Source organism: Pteropus alecto, unplaced genomic scaffold, assembly GCF_000325575.1.
Source record: "Pteropus alecto unplaced genomic scaffold, ASM32557v1 scaffold40, whole genome shotgun sequence".
NCBI lineage: Eukaryota > Metazoa > Chordata > Mammalia > Chiroptera > Pteropodidae > Pteropus > Pteropus alecto.
The window spans coordinates 2609955-2631199 of record NW_006431919.1 but is presented as its reverse complement, the minus strand read 5'-3'; the positions used below and the strand labels follow the sequence as shown (position 1 = coordinate 2631199).

General features: G+C 46.2%; 1 protein-coding gene across 3 annotated transcripts in view; it reads left to right on the top strand.

Annotated features, from left to right (window-relative positions):
* Window positions 1–6276: 6276 nt before the first annotated feature.
* Window positions 6277–21245, top strand: part of CCDC69 (coiled-coil domain containing 69) — a 32030-nt gene continuing 17061 nt past the window's right edge. The window contains exons 1-3 of one of the 3 annotated variants that reach the window (XM_006906423.3): window positions 6283–6460; window positions 6844–7332; window positions 8499–8722. In XM_006906423.3, coding sequence (XP_006906485.1) covers window positions 8612–8722 — 111 coding nt within the window. In that variant the 5' untranslated portion in view covers window positions 6283–6460; window positions 6844–7332; window positions 8499–8611. Of the gene's footprint in view, window positions 6461–6843; window positions 8723–21245 lie in introns of all 3 variants that reach the window. The other 2 variants (XR_001516396.2, XM_015585335.2) reach the window with 2 other exon arrangements.

Below are 21245 nucleotides of genomic sequence, written 5' to 3'. Positions count from 1 at the left end.
GCCTCCCAGGCTGAGAGGAGAGGAAACTGCTCTCCGCCTACCCGCAGCACCCCACACTCTGCCGTGCAGCACCCGCCGTAGTTACTATATTATACCAGGCTGCAGCCCAGGAAAGGCCGGGCCTGAGCTGGACCTGGGGGCTGCAGTCCTTCTGGACTTGCACCAGTTCCCTCAGGGACCATTCCAGTAGACCTTTGACGGCTCCAGGACGACACTTTATGTCCACCTTCCACCTGGAGTGACCATGTATAACTTCAATCAATTAATGACACTGCCCACAGGATAAAGTAAAAATATCTTGGTCAGGCCTTCAAGGCCTCTCCTAGTCTAGCTGTGTCTCCCTCACTCAACTCATTTGCCCAGCGCTCCAGCCACACTGAGCCACTGAGCCCTGCTGAAAACCCACACAGCACTGGGCTTCAGTGTTCTTCCCTACTTTCTTTTTTAATTTTAATTTTATACATGTATACGTTGCAAAATGATCATCACAGTCAGGTTTGTTAACACATCCATCACCTCACATAGTTATATACTTCCTCATTTTCTTGATGAAGAGAATCCCTATTTAATCTATATAGCCAGCTCAAACATCACCTCCTCCGTGAAGCCTGCCCTCCCCTTTCATCTCCCAGATAGAATTAGGTGCTCCTTTTGCTTTCATGATGTTTTTCCATACTCCTTGTTGCATTATTTGGATACCTGGACCAGAGGCAATGTAACCTCCAGAAAACATTAAATATTTGGTTTAGCTCTCACCATGGTTCGTGTGTGTGTTTGTGCATGAGAGAAAAAGAGAGATTTTTACATTTACAAAATACCTAAAACAAATATAAAATAATATTGAATGTCAACTTAATTGAAAAATAAAAACAAAAAATAAATATGCTTTAAAGCATAAAACTAATGAAGAGTAAATAAAGAAAAAAAACCAGATTTCTAGTTTCTCTTGAAAAACTGGAAAGTCGGGCCAGCCAGAGCCTTCATTTCCTTCTAACGTCTGTTCACTGCAGCATATCCACCTGTGCTCCTTTCGATGGGTACTTGGTTCCCAGTTTGCACCCCACCCCATCTCATGCTGGCCCTCTACTCATTTATGGACCTACTCAGGTCTGTGAGTATTCAGGTTTTAAGCCTTGCACCTCAATCATAACTCTTATATGATCTGGGCCACTCCTACTGACAAATATTCTACCTCCTTGTCCCCATCAACTATTTAGATGCCCAGGAATTCTAATATGTTAGCAAAGAGTAAATGTTAGTTTCATGTGGGTGAGATGTTCCCATTGGAGTGGAGCAAGGAAGGTGACAGCAGAGCTGGGAAACACTGGATTTTCCAGAAGGGAGGGGTTAGGGCGGGATCCAGTAGAAAAGGTTGCTTAAACTGTGATTAAATAGCAGGTGACAGAGGCGGAAAAATATTCATTTTTCAAATCAAAGAATGGGGTGGGCTGCTGGAAACTAGGATTCCCACTGAGAAGGACGTACGGTAAACATGTTTGGAGCTGAATGGAGTTGAGAACGCGATGTCAGGTGGGAACATGCAGAAGGTGCAAACACAGCCCTCTGGTAAGCGATATGAGGAGACAGACTATATAGGAGGGGACAAGTATGTGCTGACTTAGGCAAAACCAGGCACTATCCTGAGGGCTCCAGGGAATATCCATCTTTGATCTGAAACATGGGGCTCACCTGTAGATTTACTAAGCCCTAGACTCCACTCTCATCTCTGTGCCCACTAAAATGGCTGTTAGTCATTAGGAGGACGGAAAGGTCGAAGCAGCTCAAATAGCAGCATACCCTGGACTTACCTGGAGAACTTGTAAAACACTAATTCCTGGGCCCCACAGCCAGTGGTTTCTGATGTGTGGGGTGGTGGGGCCCAAGAATTTGTATTGTTAACAACTTCCCAAGAAATGCTGGTGCTGCTGACTCTTGGACCATATTCTGAGAACCACTACTGTAGAGAAATATCCACCCTTGCTCATTACTGGTAGCCTCAGGACCAGAGCCCACTTAAAGAGGTGATATGCAGTTTTCCCTAACCAATGACTGTTCACATCGATCACCATTTGCTGGTAAAGAAAGTGGTAACATGAATCTTGTCACTTCTACCAAGGCAGCCTCAAATTCCAAACCACAGTTCTCTTGGGGAAATAGGCAAGGGATGGCTTCTCACTAACTAGCATTACTCAGACTCATTTCTCCTTTCCAAAGACTAACCCATTAATTCAATTCAACACAATTTAATATAATTAATATAACAATTCGATTCCCCGGTGAGATGACCCACCGCAACCTTTGGAGCAATAACATTTCAACTTTAGTGTGAAAATTCATGAGTCATCCTCCAGGACCTGATTCAATGGGTGGGAAAGGAGAGAGGGCTCCGGGGAAACTGCATTTTAACCAATGATGCCCAGACGATTCTGGAGCAAATGAGTCTGCCCATTCCTTGATCTACACTCCAGTAGATGCGTAAGGACTCAATAATTTTAGGTTCCCTCTCATTTCCTTCTCTTATGTATATTCCAAGAGGAAGCTGTCAAAAGCAACATTTCCATCAAGAGTCTGGCAAATCTAAGGTAACTTTCTCAGCAGAGCCTCCTTTCCCACCTCCAGAACTGAAGCTGGGATCTATTCAATGTCTCTAAGAGTAATTATTCTAATTAAATTTAATGTAACAAATCTTAATTAATGACCAGGAATTGTTTAGAAATTGCATTCTGCTGCTGTGACAGAAACTCAATGGCAGTGGATTAAACAAATTTGTTGTTTATTCCACTGTGTGAAAAAGTTAGGAAGCAGTTGATCGAGGCTGGTGCAGAGGCTCCATAAATTTATCAGAGACCAAGGCACCTCCCATCTTTTTGCTCAGGGTAACAAAATGGCTGCTGGAATTCAGCCATCATATCTGTATTCCAGGCAGGAAAAGGGGGTGGCGAGTAAAGGAAGATCCCTGCTACCAGATGAGTCATTTTCCTATTAAAAGTTTTCCTGGAAGCTCCAACCAGTAATTTCCCCTTACATATCACTGGCCACCCCTAGATGCAAAGGAAGCTGGGTAAGTAGCCTGTTAGCCCATCGCATTGCAGTCCCAGAGAATATCAGGATTCTGTAACTAAAGAAGAGGGAAGAATGAAAGTTGAGTAAGGTGGCTGGAAATCTCTGCCATAATCTAATAAGTACAGGGTGGGGTGAGGAGGGAGGAGACAGAGCTGTGTAACCTTTAGTCCCTTAAGGAGGACACACAGAGCACACAAACAAGTGTAACTCAGAAGAAAACTCTCAAATGTGCCAAGAAAACTGTAAAACAGGTGCTGCAAGGCTTTCAGAAGGAGGACATTTGAGCTGCTGTTTGATGTACAGGTAGAATTATAACTCATAGAGATGGATGGTGAAGAAAGTCACTCTGGGCAGACAACACATATTTGGGGAATGACTGGGCTCAATCAGAACAATTTAAACAGAAAAAGCTTTCAAGACTAGAAAGCTGTTTAGCAACCGCTGAGTTGAGAGGTTCTTAACCTGGGATCCACACACAGCCCCATTGCGTGGGCTGCACAGGGCCTTTAAACTACCTGAAATTCTATGTAAAAGTTTTAAGCTATGGGTATATTATACTTTTCTAATGAAAGAGGTTGAGGATAGTGCCTGTATCATTCTTTCTAGTCTTTCTCAAGAGAGCCCACCCCATCCTCAACTTTTACCCCTTTACACAAAACCTAGCCTAGGACTTAGGAGTTTCCTGGGACATAGGATTTTCAGTACTAGAAGTGGGAAAATCCTGAGCAGACCAGGGCGAGTTCATCATCCAACTTGTCTAAGAAATGGGCACATTATAGTACCTGCTTTTGATATCTAACTATCAGTAGACTTTAGTGATGTTCACTAGAATTTCGGCTTCTCCTCTCCTTCTGGACATGCGTTGCATTCTTCCCCATCCCCTGGAAGTTGGGCATGACTATGTGACTTGCTTTGGCCAACAAAATGTGGCGGACTTAATTGGTGTCACTGCCTAGTGGAAGCGTTTAAGACTCCATGCATACTCTCTTCTCTTGCCCCGGCAAACCCTGGAGCCACAGTGTTGGGATGGCTGCATCACAGGATGGTGTAGAATGTCTCTGTGAAGCAGAGTCCGCCGCCCCCCCATGCTGGACATGTAGTGTGAGCAAAACCTAACTTCACTTGAGATTTTTATGTTTTTCATTGCTGCAGCAAAACCTAACCTAACCGAGCAGGTACATTAACCACTAAAAAATCTCATTAGCAATGTTTTCAAAACAAAAACAAACGAACAAACAAACACCTCTTCAGAGATTTTTTTCTCAGGCAGGAACTTCAAAGCACATAACCAAAAAGCCAAGTTATGTGAAAGTGGGAAATCTGAGCCTGGTCTCTCGTGAGGCTCAAAGGAGCTGGAGGTAGGACCTCTTGAGAACAGAGGCTGCAGGTACATGCCTTTCTAGTCCCACTCACCAGCACAGGTTATTGATTTCCACTATTGACTTTACAAATCAAATCAATTTTAGAAAGTTAAGCTCTTCAATATTTAGATGGGAAAGTCTCTAAAAGGGGAAACGGTTGGCTCAGGATCACACAGGGCATTACTGGTTATGATCTCCCCACACACATTTTGGTCATTTTTGTCCTTTTTGTCGGTTTCCTACTTAGTTAATTCAGAGTCATTATCTATTTCTTTGGAATTTCACATACTTGACTATGACTAGATAATGAAAAAACTAGTCTTTGTCTCAAATATGAGTTTTAAATTTTTTTTAACTTTTTCTTATTACAATAGTAATTTTCTTATTTCATTAGTAGTAAGTGCATACTCATTTTTAATGTAAGAAAACAAAGAATGGTTTTAAAAATCCAAAATCTCATCCATCCAGAGGTAATCGCTATTAATATTTTTTTAAATAAGAATGAATTTATTACATTGTATAACGTTTAAAATATTCGTCTTCATTAATATTGTTACTGGTTACATGACATTCAACTTTTACAGATAGATCATAATTTATTTAACCAAACTTCTTTTCTTGGCTATTTACATTGTTTTGTTTGGTTTGGTTATTTTTGGTTTTGGTTTTGATTAAGTCACAAGCGCTGTTTCAATAAACATTGTTAATTTAAGTAGATACTCTTTTCTCATTACCTGTTTAGCCCATCCTACAGCAGGTGGTTCTCAAACTTTAGCATGGATCGGGATCACCAGGAGGGCTTGTGAAGCTATAGTTCCTGAGCCCCATCCCCAGAGTTTAAGATCTGTAGGTCTGAGAATTTATATTTCTAACAAATTTCTCTGGTATTGCTGATGCTGCTGACTTAGGCCCATACTTTATGAACATCATCCTATATTATTTTTCCTTCACCTGCAAACCTTAGTTTCCTGTCTCAGAACTTATTGCACTCTGTGGAGGGGGAAGTTCTTTTGTGGATTCGTATTCTTTCCTCATTCATGACTGTAATTCCCTTTCATCAACACACCTTTCCAAGTGACTCTGGGCCTTGTAAAATTTCCTGATATACACACAGACATACACGCACACCGATTTTCAAAGTTAGGTGTTTTTCCTGCATTGCCATTTCTAGAAATCTTAGTAACGAAGTGAGGGTAGATAAAAGTTCTTTTCCCCAGACATTGACATTTTGTGTTCCTTATTCCCACTGCACCTGCCACACGAGGTTGTCTTGATGGATAACATCTACCCAAGATGGATAGAGTAGGATATCACAGATGCTTGCGAGCTGGAAAGAGCTGTCCACCCAGAAGTGAGGAGGCACTGCAATTAAATTTAGTGTTATGTATTTGTAAGGACGCGGTTTAAGCTTAGGTTGCGGAGTTAAAATTGTATTCTATCTGGGCTCTGGTATCTCTGGTATCTGGTATCTAGCTATGTGAGCTTAGGCAAATCGCATCTCTGAGCCTCGTTTTCCTCACCTATAGGATGGAAGCAATAACACACCTCTGTTGCAAGGAGATGGCAAGATATAGAAACAATATGTGTAAAGGAACCGGGACAGAAGAAGCCCTCAATAAATGGCAGCTGTTGTGTTTAATAAAAAACTGTTTTAAGTTTTTTCCTGGCCTTTTTTCTACTGGGGGCCCGGAAAAGCATCCGTTGCTCGTAGGGTTGGGGACTAAGGTTCCTAACATCTACAAGATTCTGGTCACCTGCCTGGAGCTGTGGCGCCGCGAGCCCCAGCGGCTTCGCAGAGGCCCTGCTCTTCCGGTATTTACGGCGCGCGGTCGCCGGGCTCCGGCTCAAGTCTGCGCTTTCAGGTTCAGTTTCAGGGTCTCGCCGGCAGCCCTGGCTGACGCGCGCGGAGCGGGCGGCAGGGCCGGGACGGCAAGGTCCTCTGGGGGCCCCGGAGTTAGGAGGCGGCGTCCGGGAGCCCCCGGAGGATAATGGGCTGCGGACACAGCAAGCTTAGCTGCTGCAAACCCCCCAAAAAGGTAAAGGACGCCGGCAGAGAAGTTTGCCTTCCGAGGGGAGGGGAAGTGTGGAACCGCTCCGGCGCGGAGGACACTCGGCGTCGCGGGCTCCCTCCGGTCGGTCGGGGATGCCAGGCAGAGAGAGACCTGCCCGAGGCCCGCACGGAGGGATGTGGGGAGGGCTCGGCCAGGCGGCGCTCTTTCCCCGGCCGCGGGCTGAGCCGCGCGGGGCAGCCCAGTTTACAAACACGGCTCCTGGGCCCGGGAAGGGCAGCTAATTCTGGCTGCCAAAGTGGGGAAATCTCTTCTGCCTGTGGCAGGTGCCTTTTCCCCTCGGTCTGGGGCTGTGTGGGCATGGACAAGTGACTTGACCTCTCTGGCCCTTCGGCTTTCCTACCATACAGAGGCAGATCATCTCTAAGGGGCCGCTACTTGGCGAGTGGTCCACGGATTCACTTCATCCGCATCACGTGGGACCTGTTAGAAATGCAGAATCTCAGGCTCTGCCCCAGACCTGCTAAAACAGAACCTAATATTTAACAAGATAAGTGATTACAATAGCTTTAAAGTTTGAGACTCGCTGGTATTAGAGCCTCTTCAGGCCCCAGAGCGGGTGCATGTGGGCTGTTCTTGCGGGGAGCTGGGAGGGGCCAAAGAGGGAAGAGATCTACAGCCTGCTGCCCTTCCCTGCCTTCCTGTCCCTCCCCCAAGGGGCCTCAGAGCTGGGTTAGGGCCCAGGAGACGCTACTCAGATTTCTTGCAGTGGGACCAGCTGCCCCTTGGGGTCTGACAAGCCCAGAAGGTTCAGAGCCTTGAGCCAGAAGGACAACCTCCTGAGCCGCAGAGCAGGAAGTCCCGGCCTCTCCCGCTACTCCTGCTTACCTTCCAGCCAGGTGGGAATAGGTGGTCCCATCAACTTGACGATCAGTTCCCTGGAGACCTTGCGAGGCCCCAAACTGTGAGAATATTTAGTCAATTTTTATTGAACTTGAGTCTCTCTCTGCCCCTGTTTGGCTTGTGCCCAAGCACAAGCCTTTCTGCCTGTTGGGTATTCAGTCCTGTCCCCAACCTAGATGATCTTATTCCCTGCCCTGTGCCTACTCCAGAAAAGGAGTTTTGGTCCCAAGTACAATGCCTCCCTTGCTCTCCTTGTTCCTCCTTTATTCCCAGTTCAAAAAAAAAAAACAAACAAAAAAAACACCTCACCAAGCACTGACCCTGAAATCTTCATATCTTCTCTGGCTCCAAGGAAACTGAGGCTTCTATCAGCAGAAGCAGAGGGCTGGCTGACAAGGGCGATGGGCAGATAAACCTAAACTTGGCTTGAAACTAACGGAGCTGGTGGACATCAATCCTGAGTTTAGGCCCTGGCTCTCCCACAAACATGCTGTGTGACCCCAAGCAAGCCCTTACCACTCTCTGGGCCTCAGTTTCTCCCTCGACCTGGAGAGGAAGGGGGATGAGTCTAACAACCTGAGAAGTTTGTGTTCTCTGCACCTGTGTCGGCCTTTGAGTCTACAAAGTGGGCCAACAATGAAGTGGTGGGCCTGACCTTCTGCAGGCTGGAAGAGGAGACCTCTGTGAGCATGGGTTCCCGTGCCTCCTGGCCCTTCTGAGAGCCTTACCAGGCTGCCCTTGTCTGTCTCTGGCACAGCCTGAACTGGGTCCCAGTGCCAAACTGTGAAAGACAAATGAAGTCTGCACAGACTCTCCGAGTGTGCGGGGCCTAGGGTACCACCTCTGATGAAGCACCCAGTGTACAGAATGAGGTTAAGGCCTGGGAAAGGGAAGGGTTTTGACTGATGTCACGGAGCAACTTAGAGCAGAACCCCAGCATCCAGTCCCCCTGGTTCAGTGTTCTTGGTCTCCACCCCTACCCTGTACTTCTGGTGAATTCTTAAATGAAATGATTTCAAAGCCCTTTGGCATAAAAGTCTTCACCCTGTTGCCTCAGAGCAGGCTGGCATGTCTTCCCTGCCCCAGCAATGCCAGGACCCTGTAAGTCAGTTTTGTTTAAAGTTCATGTGTGTTTTATGTTCATACCCAATGTCTCATCCAGGTGCCAACCCCCGAGCTCCCAAACCCATCCCCAACAGGCGACCAGCCCCCCGAGGGAGGGGACTCTAAGGATGGGATGTACAAAAATAAGCTCAGACTGCAGAGGGCCGGGTCATGACAACAGCAACTCCACCAGAGTGGCAGTTTACAGAGCACTTTCACATTCTGCTGAGCTCCCAAAAGCCTAGAAAGAGGCCGGGCTGCAGCATCTTCCCCACTTTACAGGTGAGGAAACAGATTTAGGGAGTGACATGTCCAAAGTTATAGAGCCAGTTGGTGGCAAAGCTGTGCAGCTGAGGTTGGTTTTCCGCAAGTCCAGTGTTCATCGCCTGGTGCGGAGCACAGAGCAGGTGCTATGTAAATATTTTGGTGAGTGAACGAGGACCATTTAAGAGTTGGGCTAGGGCTTAGCCACAATGCAGCAGGAGTGGCTCATCCAGCCTTGGGCGATACAGGAAGGCTTTTGGATTGGGGGTCTGAGGGGGATGCCTTGACTGAGTGTTGAAGGTTTGGTAGTAGTTACCCAGTTGAGACAGAGAGAACTTCCTGAAACAGAGGCTGAGCAGGAGAAAGTTCGGCATGGTGGGGAGCATGGATGTGGCAGGCATCAAGGAATGAAGCCAGAGCTTTCAGTGGGATCTACCCTGACTAGGGACAAGGGCTTGACCACTAGGGCTTCTCAAAGTCCCTCCAGGTTCAAGGATCTGAAGGTTTGCTGAGTTCTGTGGTCTATAGTGCCTGCTGGCCTTAGCTGACCAGCTGTTCTAGACTCCATTGGGAGGCTAAGTCACTGCCTTATTGAGACAAGTTGAAATCCTGGCAAATGAATGAGTGAGTGGGAATTCCTAGCACAATGGGGGTGGGTACTGAGGAACTGTCTGCATTGTGTGGTCCTTCCGAAACCTGTCTTGTCAGTGACCGTGGCTGATATGGCCATGTTTCCCTGGAGGACTTGGGAAATGGCTGGGCAGACAGAATAGGGGGCAAGGAAACAAGCCTTCCATGGACTTTCCTGTGGGAGTGACAGGGGAGTATGTAGGGCCTTTCATCCCTGACAGGTTACCAGCCCCCTCTGGGCAGTGGGGAGGAGCACCTACTGCCTCGTGCTCACCCCGCATACGTGTGCTTTGTGTGATGTCTGAACTGCCCAGGCCCCAGGGCTTTGGCTCTAGCCACGGCTCTGCAGTCCTGAGCAGAGTGTCAGAGAACCTGGCTCAGCACTGGTCCCAAACCTGGGTCTCAGGAAACAGGTTCCCCATGGGTCAGTCTTTCAGTAACCCTTCATGATCACTTCTAGGTAGCAGGCCAGGTGAGAGAGAGGGAGAGATGAAGAAGCGAGTGACATGGAAGAGCCTGCATGGGCGTAAATAATTCTGAGACACAACCAGAGATACTAACGGCATGAGTTCACGTATCCATTTCTTAACTTGGCACATGAGGCTCTGGGCTGACTTAGGCCCATAAGTGCCTCTTTGGTCCCGGCTCCATCACAGATCCAGTAAGTGACCATGGAAGGGATGTGGCTTCTTCATGCCTCAGTTTTCTCATTTGTAATATAGGTGTAATACTAGCTCCTGGGTCATAGTGTTACTTTAAGGATTAGACGAAAGGATGTGTATAATAGAGTCCCTGATACACTGACTGGCAAACGGTACGCTCTTGATTAGAGAGAATGTAGGTAATGTCATAGGGAGACATAGTTATCCTTTAAGGACATCACTGCCTGGATTGTACCTACAGAAAGCAAACAAGGACGTGGGAACCAGAGGGACGTCGACATCCTTGGAAGGCTGTTGGGGTTGGGAGGATGGAGCCTGGAGCCTGGCCACTGCTTTTGAACCTCCGAAGTTTTGTCAAGGGACATGAGCAGCAGCCTAGTTCTCTGTCATTCCAGAAGGCAGAATTGTGGCCAGTGAGGGGAAGCTAAAGGGAATCAGATTCTCCTTCTCATGAGGAAGAAGGGTAGTGAGTTCCCCATCTCTGGAGGAGTTCAAGTAGAGGTCAGATGACATTTTAGCAAGAAAAGGGGATGCAAGCCTACAACTAGCAAATATTTAGGACTCCACTTAAGAAATCGAATTATTCTGATTATTATACTATTTGAGTCAAAATCTGGAAAAGTATAAAGCTTGAAAATTGCTTTTAATCCCACCATTAAGAGATAGCCTTTGTTTGCATTTCAATGTCCTTCTTTCTACTGCTTTTCCTACTATATAATATACATTTTTATAAAACTGAGAATATACTTTAAATGGTTATATTCTAGTCACCTGCTATTTTGCTGGGGGCATTCTCCCATGTTAAATAATCCATGGAAACATGATTTTTAATGGCCAGCTAATGTTCCGTCGCCATCCCGTGGCTTATTTAGCCAGTTGGGACCCTTGAGTGTTTACATTTCTCACACTAACCCTCATTATTCCTGAGTGTCCTTGTCCTGTGTTGCATCCTAACTTGGGAGAGTATGGCTGTGTGTTCAGAAGTGAGCATGGGGGGGATGGCATCTGGGCTGGGTTCGGAGGCAGCTGGTGCTTGACCATGTCTAGAATGAGTGGGGCATATGAGGGGTGGGTCCTGACTCGTGCCCCGTGGGAGCAGGGTGAATCTGAATCTTTTACTCAGTTTGCCAAGGGTGGGACAGTGAGGGGGCATGAAAGGAAGATGCCTTTCCCCGGCACTGAGCCCTCTGCCCCAAGCATTGTGGGGACATTGGCATGTATGTAGCCTCTGAGCTAGTGATTTTCACCCAACCCAGAAAACAATGCCCCCCCATCCAAAATCATCCCAGCTAAGGCCAATACAGGCTTCCATACATATGCACTCTGAAACCTTATGAAATGGGACCAGATTCCTGTTTTATAAAGGAACATATGTGCACTGTGACCTAAAACCCATTAGAAAAATTCCTAATCATCCGTGCCTTAGAGACACAACCTTTGGTAACACCCTGCCTATACATGTACATATTTTTAATTCTGTTCTTTTTCCTTCATAGTTGAATTCCCAGGAGGCTTGTGTAGGTCCCCTGAGTGCCTGGTTTGCCCCCAGCCACCTAAGGACCTCACCTTTGCCTCAGTTGGGTGTTGAGTTTGGGGCCCATGTTTCACATCAGCATTGGTGGGGTTTTTTGGTTGTAAAAAAAAAAAAAAAACAGAAAAGATGAAAACTTCAAAGTCGTTCTGAGAAGCAGGCAAGTCGAGATGGTGACACCCCCTCCCAACCCTCGCTCTGAGGAGAGTCAGTAGAACGTTCATGAATGGTCCTGTTCAAACAATCAACTTGGAAAATGTAGGGGACCTCCAAAGAAAAGGAAGTATCTGACAGGTGGCCCAAGCCCTACCCTTGACATCTTGGGGTGCACTTGGGTTTCTACCCCCAAGGCCTGCACTTTGTCCTCTCAGTGTCCTCTACCCTCAGAGCACAATGAGCCTTCCCAGATAACCTGCAAGGAGAGGCCAGCCCGGGAGCACGAGTCGGGGTGAGGAGACGGGAAGCACCTATGACCCCACTCTGGGCACAGGGAAGAGAAGGAGCGAGATTATCCATCCATCTTTAGCATAAATGGATGTAAATCTGTCCATTACCTGAAGACGAGCCATTCTACTTCTCTTGCCAGGTGAATTTTAATCCCTAAAAAATCATTTATCTTGTGTCACTTTATTGTCAAACTTGAATCTTCTAGAACATCTAGGCCAAACACCTTGCAATACGTAAAACACCAATCCTTGTCCATGCTTCTCTCCACTCCCCAGACTGACAAACTGACCTACTTCCATATTCCTTCTGCCCAGCGGTGGACTACTTTTTCACTGAGTGTGTCTGAACCTTGTAGACTTCCCCAACATTTCTCCATGCCTATGCAACCCATCGCCTGTTTCCTCCTTAAGGAAGTAGCCCTGACATCAGAAAAGTTACCCAAATAGCATCCCTCCAAAACTCATGTACAGCCAGAACCTATAAATATGATCTTATTTGAAATAAGGTTTTCGCAGATATAATCCAGTTAAGATGAGGTCATAATGGATTATGATGGGCCCTAATCCAATGACTGGTGTCCTTAAAGAAGAGAGAAATTTGGACACAGATGCACAGGCAGAAGGCCGTGTGATGACAGAAGCGGAGATTGGAGTGATGCATCTGCAAGCCAAGGAACATCAAAAAAGGCTGGCAACTGCCAGAAGCTAGGAGAGAGGCAATCAACGAATCCCTCCACAGAACCTCCAGAAGCAACCACCAGTGAGCGAACACCTTGATTTTTGGACTCGTAGCCTCCAGAACTGTGAGAGAATACATTTGTCATTTTAAGTCACCAACTTTCTGCTAATTTGTTACCGCTGCCCTAGGACCTTTATATATCCCACAGTTAATAACTTTCCACTGTCTCATACTCCACGCCTGCCTTGCCACCAGTCAAAATGGGGACAAGAACCCAATACCTCCCTTTGGAACCCTGGTTTGGCAGAAAAGTAGGGAGTATAGCGAGCAAGGGGGTGTTTGGACAAGGCTCAAATACTTTTGGACACCAGCTGCAACATTTGCAAAGGAAAGAGCACTGGACTGGGAGTCAAGAGTGGATCCTAATTCTGCCTCTTTCACTCGCTTGCTGTGTGATCTCAAACAGGTGTGCGCTCCTTAAGCCTCAATTCCCCATCTGTCAGATGACTGCCTCAGCTGCTTTGTGGTTCCAAGAGAGGTATTTTTTTCTTCTTGTTGTTAATTACTTTGTACACAAGTAAAACTTGGATACACTATATTGTTTTAAAATTTTTAAGAATTCGGGTAAAATTAAGCTCCCCTTCCTTGACCACAACAATTTTAGTCTTTTCTCTAGAGATGACGACTGACATCTCTTTGTGCTTTTCAAGGTATGTTTTCTGTGCATTTATGTAGCAATAGAAATAGTTTATTTTGCATATTGATATTCTACCAAATGCCTTTCCATCTTTATAAGTAAAGATCTACTTCACGTTTTTTTAAACGTGTGAGTGACATTGCATAGTATTATGCACCTCGATGTATTGAGCCTTTGCACTGTTATGGACATGAGGCAAGTTTCTAGGGTTTGCCTATTACAAATGACTCTGCCCCGAGCATCTTCTAGGTGCATTGTCCTCTCTAATGAGGGCCTCTTTCTGCTGGCAGTGCAATTGCAGAGTGGTGAGCACGCAGCATGTAACCTGGGAGGTGGCCACTGAGCTCTCTGTCATCCTCTGCGCCAGGCCTCCCTTTTACTGCCTCCCCACAGGGCTGCTCCAGGACAGAAGGTGGTGGGAAAGGCTCAGGACCCCCACTCAAGCCCTCCTGAGCAAGGGCCCTTTTATTCTGTCCTCCGGAGAAGCCCTCTTCTTGCAGGCACTGACAGCTGAGTGCGTCAACCCACCGGCACTGCCCAGAGCAAATGAGCATGACAGGATTGATAGAAGTTGAGGTGTCAGGATGACCTCACTCTGCCTTCTCTATATCCACGGCATGTCCAAATGAGAAAGGCCTTTCCCATAGCCCACCTCCATGCCACAGAAAGGAGGAAAGAGAAGCCCAGAGAGGGGAGGGCGTACCCCAAAGTCACACAGCAAGTAAATGGCAGGCCAGGGTCCTCAACACTGGACTCGCACTGGGGAGTTTGCCGTTGGGTTGGGGAGACGGGTGTATCAGCAGTGTATCTGTGCCTTCAGCCTGTCTCTTCCCCCACCCTGGCCACTGACACCATTTTCTGTCCTGCTCCTTCAGAATCCTGCCTGCCAGGCTGACCCAAATGTCAGAAGTAGTGCTGGGTGCTTTTGCCAGCTCCAGGCCTCTAAGGCGATTGGAACTGGCAGACACCCTGGGAAGCCGATAGGGGACAGGAAGAGGTGGGCTCCAGGGAGGAAGAAAAGGTCTGTGGTCTATTAGAAAGCCTTTCTCTAGGCCTTAGCCCCTCCGTCTGTGAATGAGGGGCTGGGCCCTGCATGCTCAACTCTCTGGTGTGGTCTGGCTTAGCAGGTGCTTAAGCCCCTCCGTCTGTGAATGAGGGGCTGGGCCCTGCACGCGAGGCCTGCTCAACTGTCTGGTGTGGTCTGGCTTAGCAGGTGCTTACGAGGGAAGTGGCTCCATCCTCCCCTGAGATCTCTTTCATCAGTAAGAGAAACAGGAGCAATGGAGACCACATCGGCCCCTGCTTTGGGGTGCTCTGGAGGCACTACAGGTGTTCAGACAATAGGCAGTGCCCCCAGCACAGCTCCTTCCTTTAAGTTGGTTGTATAGTCACATCGGCCCATCGCCCAAGCAGGCAGTGGGTGGTGCTGATGCCACGCTGTGTAATATAATGAGTTGAACTAAATCTTAAGTGTCCCTGGCAATGTAGAAATGAAATCAAATCCAGGCATTACTTTGGCAAAATACTTCTGCCTATCTTAGAGTTCGGAAAGCTGAGGCCGGTGTTTATGGTGTTCTTCCAACCGAGCCTCTGTAATTTGGGTGTGCATGCTAACCTTTCTCAACAGCCTGAACTTTCGGGCCCTGCCTTTCCTCCCTCCACCCAAGGCCCTAGAGGGGGCCCCTGGGGCCTCCACCCCCACCTCTTTCCTGCCTCCACCCTCAGCCAATGGGCTCTGACTATGGTTGTTCAGATCAGAAACTAATGGGGCGGGGCCCCACCCTCTCAGAGTCCAGACACCGGAAAGGCAGCTCTGATACTGCAGAGGGGCGTGACCTGAGTCCCTTGAGGCTCAGAATCACTGTCCCCTGTCCCCTAAACATTCAGTTATTTGGATTGGTCTGGTATATGCATACACTGAAGGGACTCCAGGCTCGGCCTTGAATCTGAATTCTCATTATGATTCTGTTCCCCTGCTTTGTGGCCTCTGACAAGTTACTGCCCATCCCACCTCTGGGCTACAGTTTTCCATCTGGAAATAGGAAGTGGGGATTGGAATAAACTGTCTCCAGGGGCCCTTCCAACCTGTCTTCTGGGTCCCAGTAAGCCTTCCTTGGCCAAGGTGGTATGACAGAACTATGTGGCCAAGGGAAGCCAGGGCTGTGGTTTACGGGGACAGGGAAGGAGCTCGGTTCACTCTTAAGGGGCCTTTGATTACTAAATTCTCCAAGCTCAGTGGGAATACTGAAGATATAAACTAAAGCACTTCATCAGAAATATGCAGAGCCTTGAAGGCCCATGAAAAGGATGGAATGATGATCCCTGAAGCGAGATTAGACCAAGTGTCTTCAGGAGAGGCCCAGCCATCCTCAGGGCTACTCTGGGCTTCCATCCTGGTGGGCTTCCCAAGGTCAGGAAGAGCTGGGCAGTTTCCATCTGAGTGGCTTCTTCACTGTTCCCTGGCGAGCCTCAGAATCTGGAGGAAGTTGAGGAGTCTACCACAGAGGCTTTAGTATGGAACTATGGAAATTCACCCAAAGTACTGCAGTCTGTAGAATATTCAGTAGAGCCCTCTGAGGCTTGGTTAACGTGGGTGGTTTTTATGTACCCCCTGCACTAGCTAAACGCTTCATGCTTACTAGAGGTCTCTCCTTGTTGAACATCAGGGATAACTTACAGAATTTTAGCCCATTAGAATTGAGTGTTCTTGGAGCTCACACTCGGTTCAACCTACAAAATGAAGTTCGCCTCTTCTTGCATGCTCCCAATGATGAAGAGCTCACTGCCACCTCCACACCCCACCCTCCAATAAGGCGGCCTGCCTCTGTTTGGGTAGTTCTGAAATTCTTCATGTTGCATCGAAACTTTCCCTTGAAACTTCTAGTCTTTGGCCACAATCTGCCCTCCAAAGCTATGGAGGACACACTAGCAGCTTCTGCAGTTCTGCAGAGATTCGAAGACAGTGGCCAGGTTGTCCTAAGAGCCTGTCCCTGAGGCTGACCAACTGTCGTTCTGTTAACAGTCCCTTCTGTAAGCTGGTTTTAAGTCTCCTTCTACGTTCCGTCGATTCCTTTTGGACACATTTCAGTTTGTCAACTTACCCTCCAAAATGCGAGCATGGGGTCTCACCAGGCCCAGCCTGGCTTCTCCTTGGCTCTGGACACTGTACCCTGTACTCTACTCTCCCCTAACTCTCTATCTGCTTTTGGCAGCCACGTTTGCATAAGAACTCAGAGCAGCACACTGGTCTGCTTAACACTCCCCTAACTCTCTATCTGCTTTTGGCAGCCACGTCTGCATAAGGCTGAACTCAGAGCAGCACACTGGTCTGCTTGACGGCAAGGAGCTGGGCCCCAGAACTGTGCGTGTTACCAAGATATAGGGGTCCTGCTTCTAGCCTTCTTTGTTGAAGGGCTGCCCTGGAGTTCAGAAGGACTGAGGAAGACATCTGTTCCACCCCTGACCCATCACAAATAGAGAAACTGAGATCCAGAGAGGGGACAGGACCTCTAGTCCCACAGTAAAGATGGAACCTGGGTCCCCTGGCCTCTGCCCCAGTCCTGGGCTCTCCCTACCTCCTGTGCTGCTAGCCGCCACCTCTGTAGCTCCCTTCTCCCAAGTTTCCATTGTCTCAGGAAGCTGCCATTCCTCTGCCAGCGCTCAGTCTGGATGTCCCACCCCAGTCCTAGGCCTCCCCAGCCTCTACTTTTGGAAGAGAAATTCCTATGTCACCCTCTTGCTCCTGTCCTCTCCCTCCGCAGGGTGAACTCTGCTCCATGACCTCTGAGGAGGGAGCAGCCAGCGCCCAACCTGGGGATTTTCCACGTAGGAGCTGCTTATCAATTCCTACTCAGTTCTGGGCAGTGTGTCCTCAGGCTTTTGCGAGCATCAGAGTCAACTAGAGGTTGCAAATTGGAGCTGCTCAACACACACACTCGCCTCGAGTTCTGTAGGTCTAGAACTGGGTCTGGGGAGTTGTGTTAAGCAAGCACTCCATGTGTTCTAATTCAGCAGGCCCGTAGGCCGTGTTCCTACAATTACTACTCTGGGCATCACAGCAGATACTGGGGCAAATCCACAGCGGATTTCACAAACAGCCCCTGTCCTCAAGGAGCCCCTTAGACTAGAAACACGTAACCAGGTAGGTCCTCACATGCGTGTCTGAATAGGAGATTAGCGTGAACAAGAACCAACTCGGCCCTGGGGAGAGACTGAGGAGAAATGGTATTTGAGCTGGGCCTGGAGGCCGTAGGAATTGTTGACTGTCCAGGTACACCTCATTTTATTGCACTGCGCTATATTACGTTTCACAGATGTTGCATGTTTTACAAGTTGAAGGCAAGACCCTCCACCAAGACTCACTTTATTGTGGTGGTTTGAAACTGAACCCATGATATCTCTGAGGTTTACCCACATGTCATGCTGGGGTGGTCTTGGACACATGGATGTGTGTGCCTGGGCCGGGAGTACAATGGGTTGTTTTGGTTTGTTTTTGACCTAGCAAATATGCCCACATTTTTAAAAAAGTGATACTATTCCATGTTGGCAAAGTTGCCATGAATCTGGCCTTCTTGTGTGCTGTTGGTGGAAGAGTTCATTGGTAGAACCTTTTTGGAGGGTAGAACCAGTAATTTTAGATGTGTTCAAAAAAATCTTATAAGTCAATATGTTAACTAAACCATAATTTGGAAATTAAAAAGTGGAAATAATCTAAATACTCAATAGTAGATTATTGATTAAATGATAAAATTCATCCATAAGGATATTATAATACTTGAGTCATTAACATTAATATTTTTACAGAATATTTAATACCATGTGGTAAATGCTCATAATATATTTGTACAAGTAAGATATAAGAAAGCGTACATAATATTCTGATAAATATATATATTATTTACACTACTATAATAGGAAAAAGGTATTTATGAATATTTAAATGTTAAGAAAATATGGTCCATAATATATAAAAAATTCATACAACTCAACAATAACAATACAAATACCCCAATTAAAAAACGAGCAGAAGATCTGAATAGACATTTTTCCAAAGAAGACATACAGATGGCCAACAAGATTTTCAGCATCGCTGATTATTAGGGAAATGCAAATCAAAACCACAAGGAGATGTCACTTCATACCTGTTAGAATTGCTGTTATCAAAAAGAAAATAGAGCCCTCACACACTGTTCATGGTGGGATCATAAATTGGTACAGCCACTTTGGAAAACAGTATGGAGATTCCTCAAAAAATTAAGAATAGAACTACCAAATGATCTAGCTATTCCACTTATGGGTATTTATCCAAAGAATACAAAAACATTAATTTGAAAAGATATCCATACCCTAGGTTTATTGTAGCACTATCTACAATAGCTAAGATATTTACAATAGCTAAGATATTCAATGGATGAGTGGATAAAGAAAATGTGGTGTATATATAATAGAATACTACCTGGCCATTAATAAAGAAAGAAAGAAATCTTGCTATTTGCAACAACATAGATGGACCTTGAAGGTATTATGCTAAGTAAAATAAGTCATACAGAGAAAGACAAATACCGAATAATTTTATCGATATGTGGAATCTAAAAACAAAACAAACAAAATAAATAAAACAAAAACAAACTCATAGATAAAGAGAACAGACTGATGGTTAGTAGAGGAGAAGGGGGCTGGAAGGAGGGCAAAATGGGTGAAGGGAATCAATTGTATGGTAAGGGATGAAAACTAGACTTATGGGGGTGATCACTGTGTGACGTATACAAATATCAAAATTTAATGTTGTATACCTGAAACCTATATAATGTTGTATACCAATTTTACCTCAATTAAAAAAATGAGGAAGAAGATGATAGACTGAGGACAAACTGTGATGAGCCTAGAATGTCATTCCAAAGGAGTGATGCTGGAGGTGGGTTTGTCAGGATCTGGGGGCTCACGTGCAGGCCACATCCTGCGCATGGTCTGGAAGCTGTTGGTGGAGGAGAGGTTTTCAGCTTTCTGCGGTTGGTCTTTGGGAGAAGAGAATTTTTCATGAGCTTTATGATCTTATTTCAGGCAACCCAAGGCCAAGGGCAGCCTAAGAGATCTACCAAGGCACAGTGGAGTCTTTGTTCTCGCCATGCTTCTCAAACATAAAGTAATAAGCTTACACAATGTTTAAGCTTTTAGAATATGCCAGGCATTATAAGTGTGTTATCTTATCAAAACCTTAAAAAAACCTCGGGAGGAAACCAAGGCTCGGAGAGGTCATAGAGTCATACAGTGTTGGATTTAGAATCTGAATCCAGGTGTGGGTGACCCAGAGTTCTTGATCACACTGTTCCAGTCTGTAAAGTGATCACCCCCTTTAAGTCTAGTTTCTGGATGCCATGGATTAAATGAGACCTCCTTGCCTCCACTTCACAAAGGAGGAAGCAGGAACTCAGAGGAGGGAAGAGATTTGTCCAAATTCATGGAAGAGCAGTGGCTGGAATTTAGTTCTCACTCCCATAAAAACACTGCCCAGATTGGTGTAACCAATGGTAACAGGGATCAAAGACCGTTTGTGTTTATCTTCCTCCTCCCTCCAGCCCAGGGGGGAGAGGCTGGCTCCTGTCACTTCCCCAGATTCCTGTGTTGACAGCTTCCCTGGCTTGTGCCTGGGCGAGCACCTCCCTCTCCCCTGGGAAGGGGAGCCCGAGTCTTAACAGGGTGGATGGATGGAAGTACTCAGATGTCAGGCCACTGAGCAGATTTAGAGCACCTGGGCCTGGGGGAGGCACCGTGCCTCACTCAGTTTACCAGGGGCTCACACTGTGCCAGGTTCTGTGCTGGGGCAGGAGCAGAATGTTCTAGAAGACTTCCCTTGACTTATCTTCCCTTCCCAACCAGAAGTATGCTTTTTAGCAGTATTTCAGTGATTCTTGAATGCATGAAATTGTTAATAATTTCATGTTTATTCTAATAATTACTTTAAAAATCTGTTAAAGTTTTTATTTTACAGGAATAATTCGCAATTGAACTGAACATTTCCTAGCCTTTTCATGGGCTGACTTAGTTTTTAAAGTGCTTTTTTCCCATTTTTTCTTTTTTATTTATTATTTTATATTAGTTTCAGGTGTACAGCATAGTGGTTACACATTTATATAATTTATGAAGTCATCCCCCCAATATTCTAGCACCCACCTGGCACTATACATAGCTATTATAATATTATTGACTATATTCCCTATGCTGTACTCCCCATTCCCATGACTATTTGTAACTACCAATTTGTACTTCTTAACCCTTCACCTTTTTCACCCAGCCCCCGAAACCCCTCCCATCTAGCAATGTGTTTCTTAAAATAGGGTCTAGAATATCTTTTCTCTCTCTCTTTTTAAAAAGAACATCTTGAAAAGTATACCAAAGGGCTTACATTTTTTCCGCCCCAAGTTCTGGTCCAGTGGTCAGTGCCCGATCTTAACCAAATTTTCACCTACCTGGGGTAAAATGAGAAAATTAAAGATATGAGTGTGTATAACATTGAGTAAAAATTTCACTCTCTTTTTCCCAGAAGAACTGGTCTTGTGCTTTCCTTACCATATTTCGGAAGGTTAAAATGTCCTATATTTTATGAAACGAGAGTGATCGTTTGCAAATAATTTTTTCAGCATCCTTGCTTGTCAACCCATATCAACTCCCCTACTAAAAAAATACTAATTATTTATGAAAACTGAAAATCTGCCAGCCACTGACACCTCTTTGTGATGTAGAAAGCCCTTGCGCCTCAGTTCTCTCCTTTGATCAGATTCAACCAGCACGGGCCAAGGTTGGTTAAACTGCCCACTAGGTATGGCTCAAATACTGGACTCTGGCAATTATCCCCTAATCTACCTTGATTGAGTCCTAATCTGCCTCAGTCTTCTCATC